The sequence below is a fragment of the Hylobates moloch genome, unplaced genomic scaffold (assembly GCF_009828535.3).
Source record: "Hylobates moloch isolate HMO894 unplaced genomic scaffold, HMol_V3 SCAFFOLD_2, whole genome shotgun sequence".
NCBI lineage: Eukaryota > Metazoa > Chordata > Mammalia > Primates > Hylobatidae > Hylobates > Hylobates moloch.
Genome location: NW_026652277.1, coordinates 176,146,474 through 176,165,297, shown reverse-complemented (window position 1 = coordinate 176,165,297; position 18,824 = coordinate 176,146,474). Strand labels below are relative to the sequence as shown.

Genomic DNA, 18,824 nt, shown 5'->3' with positions numbered 1-18,824 from the left:
CCCCAGATTCCAGCAGGGGTCACCCCACTCCCCCAGATTCCAGCAGGGGTCACCCCACTTCCCAGATTCCAGCAAGGGTCACCCCACTTCCCCAGATTCCAGCAGGGGTCACCCCACTCCCCCAGATTCCAGCAGGGGTTACCCCACTCCCCCAGATTCCAGCAGAGCTCACCCCACTCCCCAGATTCTAGGGTGAGGAAGTGCCTCCGGGCTTCCCTGCCATGTCACACAGGTGGGCTTACGAAGGCTGAGAACCTGTCCCCAGGTGCCCCTCTGAGGGCAGGGGAGGTGAACTCCAGGCCAGGCCCTTTCCCCTTCATGCTGACAGAACTGCATCCATCCACCCTGTGGGCTCCTCTACACTCCTTAGATTGCAACAGACTGGCCGTGGCAGGGAGGGCGTCCTCCTAGAGGACCCAGGGCACATGTCTCTTGGCCCCAGGGCAGCGGTCCTGTGTTCTTAGGGGCTCCAGGCCTGTGAGAAGCCAACCAGACACTCGGCCTCCTGGGATGAGTCCTAGCGAAGAACAGAATGTGCTTCTTACAGTCTGCAGAGCACTGTATTAGGATAGACACTGCTCTTCCTAAATAGGACCAGCTTTCAGCTAAGCAAGTGCTTCTCACAGCCTGCAGAGTGCTGTATTAGGATGGACACTGCTCTCTCTAAATAGGACCGGCTTACAGCTAAGAAATAGACAAGGCCTTTGGACCAGTTGGGGTCTCCTTGGCATGAGCCAGAATCCCGGCACTGGCCGGCCGAGCGAGGTGACCACGGGCTCGTCTCTCCTGCCCTCTGAGAGCTGCCACCTTCATTTTCACTCTTGTCCTGACACTGGCAGGAGCCCCAACCCTGCCGCCCTGACCCTGCCGGGGTTTATACCCTAGGCTTCAGACACACACAACACCTGTCTTCTGCAGTCCTGCTGCCAGAACTCAGGGAATGCCTGTGCTCTATCCGACTTCACCGGGTCCCATCCTTGAGCCTCACCGTGGCCACAGGTTGGGGCCAAGCAGGACTTGCACGCACTCCGTCTTGGGGGCATCCCGGAGCAGGGACAGCACGGCCCAGGTCCACAGTACCCCCAGGGGTGGCACAGCCCAGGTCCACACTGCCCTTAGCTCCTCCCACCTCATCTCCCTTCTCTCCACACTGAGCCTAGGGGAGGCTTAGTGGAGAAGTAATTTGCACAGGAGGAAAATCACCTATTTTCTATTTTCCTGAGTGCCCATGGCCAAATAATCCTCAAGACAACATGACTGGAAGCGGTAGGACCTCCTTCCTGTCTCATCCCAGGGAGGCCCTGGGTCACCTTGAGGCTGAGCTTCACCCCCTGGCCCATGCGGGACATTCAGAGTCACAGGCGCCATGCCCTGGGACCCACCCACCTCCTTACCCGCCAGCTCCTGTCAGCCTCTGAAGGCGCTGCTCCCAAGTACTCCTCCTTCCTCTCAGCCTTGAGCTGCATGGCCAGGCCAGGACCCCAAGCAGGCAAGATGTCCCTCACCCGGGATCAGGAGGGGCGCTGGCAGCCACGGGCTCCCCCACTGGCCCCGTGACCATCCTAGGATCCCGTGTTGGGATAGTCATGGATGGCCGCCCTGTGGGCCTGTGTTCCTCTGGAGTGAGGCCCCTCACCTCAACCCAGGGCTTGGAGTGTGGGGCCAGCCACGAGCACCAGCGCTGCCTGGAAACTCGGCAGAAAGCAACCTTTGGCCACACTGCAGACCTGCCAGGCCAGAAACTCCAGGAGCCGGCACAGCCTAGGCCCCTCAGGCCCTCCGAGTGAGGCTGGCACATGTGAAAATTCGAGCCAGAATCCAGACAGAACGGCCGGGCCCCTGTGCCGTGAAGCTGCATGGCTGCTGCATTGTTCCTCATGTGTCCCCACAGCTCATGCGTCTCCCTCCCATCTTCCCCCGGCGGCGCCCCCGTGCGGTGAAGCTGCATGGCTGCTGCGTTATTCTTCGTGTCCCCGGGATCACTGTCACTGCGCATGCGCCTCCCTCCCATCCTCCCCCGGCGGCGCCGCCTCTCTCCTGCCATCCTCACCTCCAGCTCAACCTCAGTTTTGCCACTTCGGTGTCTCTGTGGATGAAGAAACCAAACGCAATCCATTTGTTTTTGCTCAGTGAACCTTTATGTTATTTATGGACTAGGAGAAGGGTTTCGGTGGACTTTGTGGCACCGGCTTTTATGCTTCCTGGGTCTTTTTCTATCCTAGTGATTCTGCCTTTAAACAGTTGGGATTCCTGATTTGAGGTGCATCTGATAAAAGGAATGTTCTGAATTTACTGATTTCTGATTTGAGACCCTGATTCAATGGCAGGAGAAAAATGTCTGAGTACAGCTGTATCACTCTTGCTAAAAGGCCACACAACATTTTAATAGTTTCATAAATCTTTGCAACATTTAACTGTTGTAGCTGCATATAGTGAAAAAAGGTGCTGTAAAATAATTAGCATTTGTCCAAAACGTAATTAGAAGAAAAAATAATATACTTGTTTTTATATACATAAAATATCTCTGGAGGCCGGGCACGGTGGCTCCCGCCTGTAATCCCAGCACTTTGGGAGGCCGAGGTGAGCGGATCACAAGGTCAGGAGATTGAGACCATCCTGGCTAACACGGTGAAACCCCGTCTCTACTAAAAATACAAAACATTGGCCGGGCGTGGTGGCGGGTACCTATAGTCCCAGCTACTCGGGAGGCTGAGGCAGGAGAATCGCTTGAACCCGGGAGGTGGAGGTTGCAGTGAGCCGAGATTGCACCACTGCACTCCAGCCTGGGCGACAGAGTCAGACTCCATCTCAAAAATAAATAAATAAATAATTAATTAATTAAAAATAAAATCTCTAGAAGCACACAGCCATTATTCTTTAAATAGAGCTATACAAATTGGGGCCATTTACTTCCAAAGACCTCTTGATTTCTTTGGGAACATTTTATTAACTATTAGAAAATAGGAGAGAAAAGCTACTTGTAGATGAGGTGCAACAAAGGGCCATTTTACAGGATACTGTTTTCAACTCATGTGAGGCTCCAGTACAAATTAGCTGCCAAATTAAATGTACACTAAAGTACAACAGAGGAGCAGATTATAAAAAAACACAAGTATTAGACACGAGAAAGTATTTTTTTGCTGAGGTTAAAAGTAATAAATATTTTTCCTGAATAGAAAAAGTTACACCAAAATATTGTCTATCAGAATAGTTGTGAATAACTCAACATAAAGTCCAACTTTAAAAAGAAAAGTGAAGCAGAGGATAGGCTGGGTCCAGATGGGAGCTTCAGCCCCAAGGGCCTCTGCAGTCATCACCCAGGGAAGGGCTAGGGCGGGACGCAGGGGAACCTGACTTCCAGTCCGGGTCCTGGCAGACGCAGGGCCCCCCACTCTTCCCAAGCCAGCCTGAAGCCGCTTGTCAGACTAAACCTACACCCTGTGGTCTTTATCTTTAACATTTTACTTATTATTATGTTTTTAAGTTCAGTATCATTTGAATACTTTCAGAATTCAATCTGAATCTTTTATTGAAAATTTTACAAATCCTGTGTTGGCTGTATCAAATTACTATTTTATCTCATCATGGATGTAAAATAAATGTCCTTGATACTATAAAAGGTGTTATAAATTTACATGTTACAGAGTAAATGTAACATATTTTTCTCTGAAAAAAATCACAAGTTTTTAATCGTTCTAAATTTTAAAATTTTTATTTTTTGTAGAGATGGTGGGGGGTCTCACTTTCGTTGTGCAGGCTGGTCTCAAACTCCTGGGCTCAAGTGATCCCCCTGCCTCAGCCTCCCACAGTGCTGGGATTACAAGCATGAGCCACCACTCCCTGCCTACAAGTATTTTAAACAGATAAAATTCAGATTTATATTTGACATTGTGGCTTGATTGCTGAAGTGACCACCTCTCACTGTTTTCACGGCCATCTAGAAAGAGTCCTCAATTTTCGGTGCATTTCCTACTTCTCCTTAAGGTTGTTTGTTTTCACATTTTCTTTTACATTCCTTTCAATAGTATTGAAATATTTTACTTTAATAACTTTCACTTTTCAAGAAAAGACTTATGAAGGCTAAAGAAAAAGCCGTTTTGAAGTGGAGACAAACAGCAAGCTGGATTCTTTCCAAGGCACAAGCTCTCCAGGTCAAGCCGAGCCACTGCACACTGGCCCTGAATGATTTCTACCAGGAAGCGCTTCAGAGACATTGGAGACCAAACGCAGCTGCCTCGTTGATCTCAGGATTTGGGAATTTAATTATTCTTGGTGATCCTTTCAAGTCCCTCAGCTATGTAGGGTCCTTAACTTAGTTCCAGAGAAATTCATGTGAAAAATTTAAAATTCAGTTAGCTTTGGCTTATGAAGTGTATTTTTTTCTGAAGTCATTTCGGATACTACTACAAACATGGAATTCCACCATTTCAGATGGAGGACAAGACTTTGGGCCTTGCAGAAAAATGCAGAAGTTATAGTTAAATTAATGTATATCATGTACTGAAAGTGATTCATGAGACTCCAAGATCATCCATCATTTATAACAGGGCCTTCCCCAAACTCAGATTTTGAAATCTCTGGGATGTGCATCCACAGTGAAGATGGGCGCATAGTCATGTTCAGACCACAGAGAGGAAATTCCTAGAGCAGGAAGGAAATTCAGACCACAGAGAGGAAATTCCTAGAGCAGGGAGGAAATCCAGACCGCAGAGAGGAAATTCCTAGAGCAGGGAGGAAATCCAGACCGCAGAGAGGAAGTTCCTAGAGCAGGGAGGAAATCCAGACCGCGGAGAGGAAGTTCCTAGAGCAGGGAGGAAATCCAGACCGCGGAGAGGAAATTCCTAGAGCAGGGAGGAAATCCAGACCGCGGAGAGGAAATTCCTAGAGAAGGGAGGAAATTTAGACCGCAGAGAGGAAGTTCCTAGAGCAGGGAGGAAATCCAGACCGCGGAGAGGAAATTCCTAGAGCAGGGAGGAAATCCAGACCACAGAGAGGCAATTCCTAGAGCAGGGAGGAAATCCAGACCACAGAGAGGAAATTCCTAGAGAAGGGAGGAAATCCAGACCGCAGAGAGGAAATTCCTAGAGAAGGCCACTGACCTACTCCTGCCTGTCACAGGTAGCACACAGACTGTAGTAATTAAAAACAAATTATAAATTTGCATGTTACAGAGCTTGTTAGGAAATAAATGGGAAGAAACAGATGTCTTCTGCCCATGCTATGGGAAAGGACTCCTTCGACGCCAGACACCGCTGTGTCAGGTGGAACAGGAAGATGTCCACTCTGTCGGAAGAGGCCTATGGCTGCAGTGTATGAGGCCTGGTCCCTACTTTAGAAGGCAGGGGTGGACTGCGGGTCTCAAGATGGGCACCAGCTACTGCACATGGGCTGTGTCTATCCCTCTTCTCTAACTCGAAACCTGTAGCTTCCTTCAAACACAGAACTCCAACCAAGCTATATATGAAGATTCTTTGAATATTGTAATATTAAAAAATCTTGCATGTAGGTTCAGCTTACAATATCTTAACCCACTTTGTACTCATGCCAGGAACCAGCTCTTGGTCAGGCTGCACAGTTACAGAGGAGAGATGAGATTAAAAACCTGAAGCTATTTCCAAATACTGGAGAATGGGCTGCAAACACCCTCTCCTGGCAAAAAGGCCTTTGTTTTCAACCTCTACTCCTGCCCCCAGCAATGTTAGGCTTCAAATCTTTGTGGGGGCGGCGGGGGGAGGTGAGGAAGAAAAGAAAGAAACAAAAAGAAAATCCCTACAGAAGAAATAAGAATCAACTTTGTCTCCCAGGAGACACGTGGAGCCGGCCCCCAATCCCAGGACGAAGGACATGAGGGGCTTGTTATGTACTGCGAACCCTGCCCTTTACTGTGCCTTCCTTGAACACTGGAGCAGCAGGGCACTCCCTGAGCATCAAGCCATCTACAGACCTCGCAGGTCGACATTGGCAGGGCTCTGAGGAGTGCATACATCTCTAAACTGTGAGCAAGAAACACCTGCCCTAAAGCCATCTACAGACCCCGCAGGTCAACATCAGCACGGCTCTGAGGAGCACATACATCTCTAAACTGTGAACAAGAAACAACTGCTCTCAGCAGCGCAGAACATGAAGTGGACTTGGATACGTCTCTGAGAGCCGGCTTCTTGTCCTCACCACATCCAAGGCACCACGCCATTTGCCATCAACCTCACCCCACTCTCCAGGGCCCTTGACCATCTCTGCCCACCTTCTCCTATGCCCGACTTCCAGCCAAGTGTAAATAGGAATTCGAGGCCCCAGGAATTTTGATATTTTGGTATTTGGGGGAGAAATATAGGTTATGGAGAAAAAGATGTAGGTTTACATCCTAGCTCTGCCACTTCCAAGCCCAGAGACCTTGGAAAGTTTTCTTGCTTGTAAGAGTCGGTTTAACCCCTACAATTTAGGCTGCTATGAGGAAGCCAGTGTTCGGCCCTGGTGAATGTGAGCCGTGGCTGGTGCTTCTGCGTGGCCAAGTGGGGGGCCACAATGCCCAGCTTGCTCTGTCCAGCTCTCCAGAGCATCCCCAAAGGCAAACCTTACTTTTCCTGTTCCCCAAATCCCCCCTGGGTCTTTCCTTCCCACCCTCCCTCAGGCTCAGGGATGTGTGTTTTCCTATCTTCTCCTTCCACCAGCTCCTAAGCATCTGGTCCCATTCCCTCTGTCAACATCCTCAGGGAAGGACGCTACAGCAATGTGTACATGTGGGGAGAATTCGGCCTGTGTTACCTCTTTCAGTGGCATTGCATGTTTTAACGTTTTAAATTCCTAAAATATTGACACCCATACAGAAAAGTACACAAAAGATAAATGTACATGTAATGAATTATTATCAACCAAAACCTGTGAAGACATTTTCCAGAGCAGGAAAAGGACTCCCCAGGTCAGCCCCCTCTGCAATCACAAAATAACCCCCCTGCCCTCCACCGCATGCAAGGGCCATCGCTCCCTGCTGGTCTTCATGGTTTGCCACCTCTGGACGCATCCGTCAGAGCTGGAGCTGAGTTTTCTGACTCTCAGCTGTGGGAGGATTTGTGGTTGGGGTGCCTCCGTATGGGGCTCCGTGGACTCAGGAGGACATTAGCGCACGGCATCACTGAGGAAGGCACTGGACCTTTTCATCAGTGCTCACTGTTCTATAGGACGAACCAAGTGAACCGCAGTGTTCACCCAGTCAGACGCCAACGGACACAGATCTGTTTCCAGGCTTTGGTTCTCATGTGAACACTGCTGGGAACGCCCTCCCAGGTCTCCTCCCACACAGGTGAATGCATTTCTCCTGGGTTTCCTCCTGGAATGGAAGAGCTGGGATCTTAATCACCCACATGCAAAGGGGCCAACTGATGCTGCAAAGGGCAGTACCAATTCCCACCACACCCGTAGCTCTGTCCTCACCAGCAAGTCATAGAATCACGCTTTTTCATTTCTGCCAGGCCAGTGGGTGGTGGGGGCGGGGGAGGGTGTTGCTCTGTGACTTTAATTTGCATTTCTGACCAGTGGGTGTGGAGGGGAGTTGCACTGTGACTTTAATTGTGACTTTAATTTGCAGTTCCCTGGGACTGAAGATCCGAGGCACCTTTTCCTGCCTTTACTGGTCATCAGGATTTTTTCCTTTATAAATAAAATGCTGCCTGCTCGAGACTTTTGGCCGTTTTTCTGCTGGATTGTCTCATTATATTATTTGATCAATAGGAATTTATGGATTAATAGGAATTTAGGTATTTTGCATTCATGGCTTTAAGAATATATGATTATGAAATAAAGGAATCCATTTCCTATTAAAGATCTTTCTGAGACAACTGAAGAGCTGGGAGGCTTTGGGGCAAGGGCTTTCTCCGCTCTCCAGGAATCATGCCAGTCAGTGGACCCCCGTTCCCTCCGCTGTGGCTGGTCTCGAGGTACGTTTGCATGTATTATTCATAAACACACACATGCACTTTCTGAAAAACAGCTCCTGTCTACGGCTCATTTTAAATCTCATTGTCTGATTTTCAAATTTTTATAGAGTCTACTTCTATGGTAACCTCGGTATAAACTTGAGGGCAAAAAACATTTATTGAATACTGAAATTTACCCAATTTTAGTAAACTTGATGAAAAGTACTCCTGCCATGTACAGACAGTGGATACTGCAGATTAGCCATTCTGCATATGAGCTGACTTCTCCGTGAACCCCCAAGGGTGTGCCCAGAGGTCCAGCTCCCTGGCACCTACAGATCAAGACACTGCCCAGCTGTGGCCCATGCTGTTGACCACGATCTCACAGGTGATGCCTGCTTCTCTGCTTCTCTGCATTATTTAACTTCCCGCTTCTCTGCATTATATAACTTTCAGGAAGAAGTTAAATTCCAGTATGAAAAGATTTATGATAAATTCTTTGTGTTTGGGGGGTATGTATACTCAACATCTCTCGCCCCCATAATTCTCCCTTCAACCTCAAAATTCTCTCCACAATTTGCCATGACTCCATAAAGTTTCCAAAGTGACCCTCGCACAGACAGTGGCTCCCCGTGCCCACATGTGTGTGGAGGGGAAGCCTGGAACACAGCCGGGGATTAAGAGAGTTTTTCCATAACTCTGTAGACCTGTGGAATATACTAGTCGCACCGACCAGGTGAACCAGGGTTAGAAGGACGCTTGCCCTGCCAGCACCAAGGGTGCAGCCAGCAGAACCCTGCCCCGATGTGGAAACACTGCCCCCCTCACAGACAGCACCGTCTTCCCAAAGAAACTGTCCCCCGACGTCGAAGCTTTTCATCCCGCACGCCTGGCTTCCTGGCCAGCGCATGGGCTGCCCAATGAACAACAGACTTCTATATGCAAAGGGCCATCTACTCTCTTCCCCAGTCCATTCCTTGGACCAAACATTCCACGTAGGCAGTTAAAAAAAGGGAATATTTCTATACAGTGAAATGTTACTGGGACCTAGTTGGAAGCAACAACGTCAGTAAATGGTACACTGATTTGACTCCAGAAACAAGCCACTATTTGTAGATTGTACAAAGTTCAGCCAATTTTGCACGTTTTCTAGGAAAGTTCTTTGGGACACTCCTTAATTATCAGATGATATCACTAAAGCAACAGAAATAGATGTCCCTATCCCCACTGTTTTCCCCTTCGTAAAACAAGGCTCACCTCAAAATGCTGCTCGTGGATGAAGGAAATAGGACGTGAAAGTGTCTCTCAAAGTCAAAGAGAGACACACACAGACCCAGTTAATCTTGGTGATATTTTTCTGTTTCATTTCCTCCATGAGTTTGCAACAAAACTATTAGGTATACATGTTAGCTTAACTAAAGATATTATTTCCAGCACTATTTAGGCTCTGGAGAAAAAGTTTTACAAATAAACATATCTTAATTCCACATCGTGCATCCCCATGGCCAGTCACTGGAAACATTAGGCCTTATATCATTGCTGACTGTGGACACCCTCATTCTCATGGAACCCACAGAGGTCATGAGTTCTGGCCAGGACCATGGCTCAGGAAGCTTGAAAAACATCTGAATAATCAACAGAATTCCAGATTAAAAGATACCTGTCCCTTAAACAGAAAAATAAATCTAAAGGTAAACTCTAAATGCAAATGTTTCAAGATTGTACATGAGAAACAGGGAGAGACATTTTGTAGTTTATTATTGCTTTATAATAATGTGTTTTGACTATCTTAATACATATGATCCAGGAATCTGGAGGGCTAGATCATAGCATTTCTTCATAGATGGTCTGATAAGTCTCCCCCACAAATTAATCAAACTTGGGCTGCAGATTATTTTCAAATAAAAATGATCTAAATCATTTACAGCACCATTGGCAAAAAAAAAAAAAAACTAATGGGAAAGAGAATATTGTACAGATTTTTAAACTTCTAATTTTATTACTTTTAGTACATCAAGCCCTCTTACGAGTAATAACACAAACCATTTTGAAATTGACTTATGAAGAAAGACCCATTTTTCTTTGAAAACATATGCATACAAAACCAGCAATTTTCACTTTTTTGGCCAAAGAAAACATTTGGTCATTTCCACTGGTGACTCCAAGTCCTTGTGGTTATTTTAAACAATTAAGGGACCCGAGTCATCAAAACCCATCATGATCAGACGCAGGGCTATCTTCCTTTAGTAAGCTGGCCTCCGGCCATATGCATACATTCACATAGCTTCGCCCTTCCCCTCTTAAAAACAAGGGCTCCCTAAAACGTAGGCTTTGTCAGTGACGAGATCTATCCCCACTGTGGCTCACAATGCTGGCCAAACTGGATTTCCCTTTGAATTATGAGTAAACCCAGGGAAGATGATCAGAAGCAACAGCAAACCAATTCCCTTCAAGCCTTCCACTTGGAAAGGCACGTCAGACCTACCCGGGCACCGGGGCGTCTTGTGGGCCACGGCGGTGCCGCTGATGGGCCTCCCGTTGGGCGTGACGCACCAGCAGTATCCCGTGTAGCTGTGACACTGGACCTGCGAGAGAGCACAGGACGGGTAAGCCCTCCCGGGCCCGTGGCGCAGCGCCTCACGGCCGTGAGGCCCACTCTGCTTTCTGCGGCAGTGGCTCAGAGTCCTGGGATACCCAGAGCTACTTCTGTGGCTGCATTTGAGTCCTCGGTAAAGAAAGTGTGCAGGTCTTGACCCCAGGGTTTTAGAGATAAAAGGGGCCCAAATCAGCACTTTACTGACTGCTAGTGTGTGCTGGACACCTTACCTGTGAAGTCACTAATCCTCACTGCCTTCCAGATGCAGCCCTAGCCCTCACCTTACGAATGGGCAAACTGAGGCCCGGGAAGGTCAGGAGCTCCCCATTGCAGAGCTGGGAGAGCAACCTCGGCCTCTTTAGTGTTCACTCTGCAGCCTGCACCGCCCGCTCCCCCTGCAACCGCAGCCAGAACAGCCTGTTCCTTCAGCTCCAGTTCCTCTCTCTCTCTTGTTCTCTCCCTCATTGTCTCTCAAAGGCCAAACGATGATGTAAACACACAGAACTCACATCATCACCCGATGGGCCACAGGCATGTCAAAGTGCAGAACTTGTGCTGTTTTTTCTGCTCTTTCTGCCCCTGTGCCAGTTAGCATTGTATGTTAGTACTTTGTTTTTCCTTAATAAGGAGTTAACAGCATTGACATACTCAAAACGGAAAGCTGGCTGACTTTCTCAACAGTGCCTTTGGCTGACAACGTGAATTTGACTTGGCTCAGCTCCATGTCTGTGGGCCTGTCAGGTTGGAATGAATGATCCAGGAGCTCACTCTTGGCACAGACACGACTTTTAGTGTGTGCTCCCCATAATTAAAATCAAACTAAAATTAAATTCTAAGCTGCAAGCCAGGTTAGCATGGTCTAATTGGCCCCACTAAGGAAGCTTCCTGTGCTAAATTCATAGTAATGAAAGTGTGAATGACAGCAGCAATGATATAAATGCCTGCACCAACTAAGAAATAAACACACACCTTCATTTATGTGTCTATTTATGCCAAGTAGGCTCATTATGAATTAACTTCTAAAATGCAGAAGGCTGATTTCCCCAGAGAACAAACCCGCTGCTTCTTCTGTTCGGCTCCCCCTCGCCTGCCTTCTCCCCACACCCGCTCCATGTCTCCCTCCCTAATTGCGCAGGTGCAGAACCTCCCAAGCAAGGCCGGTAACCTGACTGTAGGTGCCGTCGTCATTGCACTCAGGAATGAACACTTGCTGAAACTCCTTCCGGGCTTGCTCCTGGGTATACTTCCTTTCGGCCACACACCTGGACACGTCTGTCGAGAAGAACAGGGCAGAGGAGTGGTTATGCGATGGGAGGAAGATAGAACAGATAGGAACATTGAAAGATGTGAAGGCATGAGTCAGGCAGGAGTGCTGAGGACCTGGAGGCTGGAAGGGGCTTCGCAGGCAGCTCAGCTCTCAGCAAAGGCAGCCTCAGAAGAAGGGCAGGTGCCTGTCACATGCAGGCCTGGTCCTATCTGATGCGAGGCCCAGGGGCGGGAAGGGCAGGACCATTCTCCACATTGAGTGAGTAAGAACACTGAGGCCCAGGAAGGCCTCCTAGCTTATCCCTGGGGAAACAGGTGGCCCCTGCTTCCTGAAAATGGGGAAACGTCAGCTGTCTGGTGGGACGCAGGCAGGCTGTCCTCAGATTCAAGGACGTCCACCTGAACACACCAGGATCAAGTCCAGATGCAGAGGGTGGGCAGGGCTAGATGCCACCGTTAAAAACAGATCAAAGGGAACTGACTGAGGGGTGGGGGTCTTAGGACGCATGGGGTGGGACTTCCAACCATAGCTGCAGCCCAGGGCACCGTCCCACTGAGACCAGCCTGAGAGGAGAGTATGGCTCATCCCTTTTCTCTGTTTCCCGTCCTGCCTCCACCTTCATGTGGAAATCTGACTGTCGGGTGGATAAAAGGGTCAGGTCTTCTTAGAAAGCCTCGTCCTCTGCCCCAGATACTCCACATCCCACCATCCCAACAACACAGATTTCACAGAAGGTGCAATGTCACCGCTGCTACTTCAGAAGACACCCCAAGGACGAGAAAACTGGAAAAGTCTTTAGACTTCCAGGCATATCTATGCTCACTGTGGAAAAAAACTAATTCGGAAATACAGAGACATGAAAAGCAGTAATGCAGGATCCGTGTGTGCCATGAGCAGGCCTTGTTTCTCCCTAACCTGCAGGGCCAGGTTAAGACACATGAGGACCACAAAGTCGGTTGCTTACTGAAGCTACTCTCAGCCTTCCAGCCCAGTGAGCGAAAGCTGTGAGCCCAGCATCAACCAGGCCCATCTTTCGGTGCCCCCAGGGGGAAAAGGCTTGTCCTAAGAACAGCCTCCCACCACAGGAGAAGATGTCATGTTGGCTGCCATGGGCCGCCTGCCCCGGAAGCAGAACACACATGCATGCTTTACTTCTTGGGACCATCACACAATATAGCTCATTTGAATGTTAAAATTTGAAAAAAATGGCTTTCCTTTTTTAAAAAAAAGTATTTCCAGATTTCAATCACAAGTGCCTACATCCTGAGAGAGCACAAAGGCCCTCTCGACTCCAAGGACTCTTCTTCAAATGTGGTTCATTTGTCTTCAGATGGTGACTTTTTGACTCCCTCAAAATGCGATCTGATTACCAGCCCTGGGCTCCACCCATCCCAGCGGGCTCCTACAGACCCGCCTCTAACAATGCTCCAGGGCCTTTGTGCGACTCCTCTCTGGCTTTTGCAGAACCACCGGCCACATGCTGCATGGAGCATTAGGGCCTACACATCTGAGCAAACGCTCCTCCATCCAACCCAGCTTCGTGCCTTCAGCTTTATTCTAAAGTCTGGCCTGGCCAGCCAGCACTCAGCAACATGTGGTTTTAATGCAGTCTGTGTTTTAGCTGAGGAGAAATCACTGCTTTGCTGGACTTCTGTCCTCGTTTTTTAGTATAACCTGTGGTTTTGACTGTCTAAAAAGGAAAAGTGATATGAGTTCCAGCTTGCGAGGTCTCCACGAGGTACAGATGGAGCTATAAATTAGGTCTAATATTTGAGCCATCGTGGAACATGCCAAGAAAGCTAAGTTTTCCAAACTCCTTGTGGGCTCCATTCTTGGCGTGGACTTCTTTTAAAGACTCCACATCTGCCACTGGTCAGATAGTTCTGAAATCTGCAGCTCTTGGGTTTAATAGAATATTAAATTCCAAGTTTACGTCTTGCCTATGGCAGACCATTTAGTCATAGGAAACAAGACTTAGCATGAAATTACAAAGCCTGCATAAATCATCATTCAAAATAAATCTGCAGTCATCTTATGAAGTAAAACTGCTACAGGGTTGCGGCTTATTCCACAGATTTGCTATTCCTGATTCTGGATATCTCGTGTTAAATCAGGTTCAAGATCTTTACTACAGAGAAGAGCCTGAACAGCATCCACAAGGTCCATTCCACCGAGAGGCACAAAATCGCCAGGGAATGAGCGCTCAGAAATAGTCATGGCCCCCATGTGTTCTCAATATCACTCTAAGCCATTATATGCTTGATATAGACACATCTTAGACTGAATTAAATGCCCCTCTTTATAAAAATCAAAATATTAAACACACCCTCAAAATTATACTATTTCCAACTTTCCAACTTTTTAATGGCTTTGAAAGAATGGAATACGATGTTTCAACACTGACCCCCGGAAACCTTATTTAGACGTGATGATAAATGTCTCTCCTTAATATATTTTTACTCTGTATGATTCTTTGGTTGAGTTAAAAATTAAGCAGAGTCCTGTTCAATGGCCTTGTTGAGATTCCACTCTGAACACTTTATGTTTAACTGTTTGATTATTAAATCTCCAGAACATAAGCAACATAATTTTTTAAATTACTGCACGATGGCTGGGTGCGGTGGTTGATGCCTGTAATCCCAGCACTTTGGGAGGCTGAGGTGGGCGCATCACGAGGTCAGGAGATCAAGACCATCCTGGCTAACATGGTGAAACCCCGTGTCTACTAAAAATACAAACAACAAAAAAAAATTAAGACAGGCGTGGTGGCAGGCGCCTGTGTTCCCAGCTACTTGGGAGGCTGAGGAAGGAGAATCACTTGAACCTGGGAGACAGAGGTTACAGTCAGCCGAGACTGCGCCACTGCACTCCAGCCTGGGTGACAGAGCAAGACTCTGTCTCAAAAAAAAAAAAAAAGAATTACTGTATGACTACACATAACATAAAATTTACCATCTTCTCCATTTTAAAGTGAACAATTCAGTGGCATTTAGCACATTCACAGTGTTGGGCAACTGCCACCTCGGCCTAGTTCCAGAACATTCTCCTCATTCCCAAAAGAAAACCCTGTGCCCGTTAAGCTGCCATTCCCCATTTCCCCCCAACCTCAACCCCTAGAACTATCCATCTACCTTCTGTCTCTACAAATTTGCCTATTCTGGGCATTTCCTGTCAATGTAATCACACATGAGGTATCCTTCTGTGTCTGGCTTCCTCCACTTAGCTTGATGCTTTCACAGTTCATGTATGTATGCTGATGTATGTCTACAGCAGAGATGGTGCATCAGTGTAATCATACACGAGGTATCCTTCTGTGTCTGACTTCCTTCACTTGGCATGATGATTTCAAGGTTCCTGCACGTATGTTCATGCACGTCTACACCATCAATGTAATCATACACGAGGTATCCTTCTGTGTCTGACTTCCTTCACTTGGCATGATGATTTCAAGGTTCATGTATGTATGCTGATGTATGTCTACACCAGAGATAGTGCATCAGTGTAATCACACACGAAGTATCCTTCTGTGTCTGACTTCCTTCACTTAGCGTGATGTTGTCAAGGCTTATGTATGTTACAGCATGTTTCAGAGCTATGTTCCTTTTTATGGCTGAATAATATTCTATTGAACAGAGGGACCATATTTTGTTTATTCATTCACTCATGGATGAACACTTAGGATCTTTTGGCTATTGTAAATAATGCTGTTATAAACATTCAGATGTAAATTTTTGTTTGAATGCTTGTTTTCAAGTCTTTTGGGTAAAAAGTAGAGATGATAGAGTAGAAATGACGGTTCACATGGCAGTTCTGCATTTAACTTACGGAGGGAGTGCCTGTGTCTGCCACAGTGCTAAACCGCTGTACGTCCAGCCAACAGAGACAAGTGTTTCCATTCCCCTATCCACCCAGAATGCATTTTGTCTTTGTTAAATTGTTGTAAACATCTGACTGGGATGAAATGGTTTCATAGTACTTTGGCTCATAGTATTATATTACTATAATAAATATCTACCTCAAAGAAAAACATCTTAGCTGGAAATTATAATATTAACACTTTAAATAAAACTGTTAATCTCTTTCTAATTGAAGAATTTAGTCACTTTTTACTAGACCAAATAAAAACTTTCTGATGTGAATTTTGTCATATATTTTTAGAAAATGTGCGCTCTTACCTGCAGAGCTGGGACTTTATAAATAAAGAATTCATCATTGCTTAGCAAGGCGTCACTAACAACAGGTTTTGTTTTGCTTTAGAGACAGGGTCTCTGTCAGCCAGGCTGGAGTGCGGTGGTGCCATCACGGCTCACTGCAGCCTCAGCCTCCTGAGCTCAAGGAATCCTCTCACCTCAGCCTGCCCGGTAGCTGGGAAGATGGGCACCACCATGACTGGCTAATGTTTTAATTTTTGTAGAGATGGGGTATTGATTTGTTGCCCAGGCTTGTTTTGAACTCCTGGTGTCAAGCAATCCTCCCACCTCTCAGAATGCTGGGATTACAGGCATGAGCCCCCACGCCTAGCCCTAACAGAAATATTTTGATGAATTTTTGGTTAATGATAGTTAATTGTGCAAGCAATTTATTTCTACCTGTTGGATGATATTTCCTCTCTCTCAGTTACAAAACAAAATAGGCTCCAATCAGATTACAAGCTTGTTTACGTATCAAGATATGTCATGGAGACCTGGGACAGTGGCTCATGCCTGTAATCCCAGCACTTTGGGAGGCCAAGGCGGGTGGATCATCTGAGGTCAGGAGTTCGAGACCAGCCTGGCCAACATGGTGAAACTCCATCTCTACTAAAAATACAAAAATTAGCCAGGCTTGGTGGTGGGCACCTGTAATCCCAGCTACTCAGGAGGCTGAGGCAGGAGAATCACCTGAACCTGGGAGGTAAAGGTTGCAGTGAGCCGAGATCGTGCCACCATACTCCAGCCTGGGTGACAGAGCGAGGCTCCGTCTCAAAAGAAAAAAAAAAAAAGATATGTCACAGCAACCATTAAAATGTGATGCTCACTACAAAGTAGAAATGAATAGCAGTGTTTTATAATGGTTACTTATGATGAGTGTTTTCTTTTAAATGGAAAGCAAATAATTCTCTACTTTGCTAGAATCTCTCAAAACAGGATTAGGCAAGAATCAGCAGAGACTGCTTTGCTGAACATTTTACAGAGAATTCTGGAGAGCAACAATTAAAAGGAACAGTTAAAAGGGATCTTTGAGAAAACTTTTCAAAACAGGGCCATGAAACAGTGATCTTCACAGGTGATGCTGAATTTGGTAGTCCTACGCCCAGAGAGTTCCTCTCTCAGGCACTCCTGTCTGTAACAGAATAGAAGAACATAAACACACTAAGCTAGGCAAAAGTGAATCAAAGTAACTCTTCCTGTTGGTCTTCCAAGATGCTTTGGTCTACACCAGAGATGGTGTCTCAAGACTGATGCCACTCAGCTTCCTACTGCAATAGGCAGAGAACTCTGGGACACGGGTAAAGATGGTAGAGTCTCATTCATCGATATGGAAGCAGCAGCTAGCTGGATATGTTTCTGGTCAACAGATGCTCTGACTCTGGATCTCGCAAGGTCACTGAATGGCTATGATTATGGCCATGGCCATGTAAACTCTTCAAGTTCAGGCTCAGCTTGCACTGCCATCTCCCCATGACCCAGTGCAAGGCTGGCCGGGATGGGGCTGGTGTGGGAACGCCATGGGCTGAACGAGCAAATGGCAGCCAGGCAGAGGACACATATGGTGCCTTTGTAGTGGCCACGGCAATGATAGCCCTCAGAGTGGCATGGCTTTTATTGATTTTGGCATCAAATGAAGGCAGACACTGTGTTTTAAAAGTTGTAGTATTTTACCCACCCATAATTTTGAAGGCCAGAGTCAGAAAAACTAAGAATGCTGTGCTGCAACACTCTCCAGCAGAACTGAAGTATTTTTTTCCATCCTAATGTCCTAATACAGATGGAAGTGCTGTGATAAGCGCCCCCAACCCCAGTGATCTGCAGCCCTTGGTCAGCAAAAGCAGCATGATGCATCCCCACGGCAACAGACTAGTGCATCCGTCCAACCTTCCCTCAGCCATATCCGTCCAACTTTCCCTCGGCCATAACCAGAACGACACTATTTCAGAGCTAACGGAGACAGGAATGACATTTTCATCCCACAGCAACAGACTAGTGCATCCATCCAACTTCCCTCAAGCATGACCAGAACGACACTATTTCAGAGCTAACGGAGACAGGAATGACATTTTCATCCCACAGCAACAGACTAGTGCATCCGTCCAACCTTCCCTCGGCCATATCCGTCCAACCTTCCCTCGACCATGACCAGACCGACACTATTTCAGAGCTAAGGGAGACAGGAACATTTTCATCCCCACAGCAACAGACTAGTGCATCCGTCCAACCTTCCCTCGGCCATGATCAGACTGACACTATTTCAGAGCTAAGGGAGACAGGAACGACATTTTCACTTTACATAAGTATTCTCTTTTTAAATGCATAAAGGTGGAAATAAAATTATAATAGGAAATCCCTAAATATGTAACTGAGATTGCCAAATTGTAAAGAGAAAGTTAAGAGAAACTGCAAACCATTTCAAGACTATATTACAGTATTCAGACAACCTTTATAATATTTATACAAGAAACCACAGATCATGCCCATCTCTATGAAAATTAATAACAGTGATTTTCAACAGATCGAAATGGATGATTGTGTAAATGGTCACTAAATCCTTTGCAGGAAGGCTGACTAGAACCTTCCAAAGGGCAGAAGCTCCTAGGCTGTGCGGAGAGGCCCCTGCTCTGCTGATGAACTGGTACCTTGGGTTTGGTGGTGCCGCTAAAGCAAACCGAGGAAAGACCCTTTGGATGTGCAACGTTCCAGGAACGTCCGGCTGTGTTTCTGATCACGGCTGCACACAAGACGGAAGGCCCTGAACCTCCTGTTGTGTCTACTCCAGCCTGTGAGGAAGGGCGCTCCCAAACATCAGACGTGTTAAAATGCCATAAGCAAGTTAAGGTAAACACACTCTGGGTAGA

At 46.9% G+C, this 18,824-nt stretch overlaps 1 protein-coding gene across 4 annotated transcripts in view; it reads right to left on the bottom strand.

Moving 5' to 3' along the window:
- Window positions 1-18,824, bottom strand: part of SMOC2 (SPARC related modular calcium binding 2) — a 224,969-nt gene that overhangs the window by 120,267 nt on the left and 85,878 nt on the right. For all 4 annotated transcript variants that reach the window (XM_058435692.1, XM_058435693.1, XM_058435694.1 and 1 more), the window contains exons 3-4: window positions 11,672-11,778; window positions 10,396-10,495 (exon numbers count right to left, since the gene is read on the bottom strand). In XM_058435692.1, coding sequence (XP_058291675.1) covers window positions 10,396-10,495; window positions 11,672-11,778 — 207 coding nt within the window. The remainder of the gene's footprint in view (window positions 1-10,395; window positions 10,496-11,671; window positions 11,779-18,824) is intronic.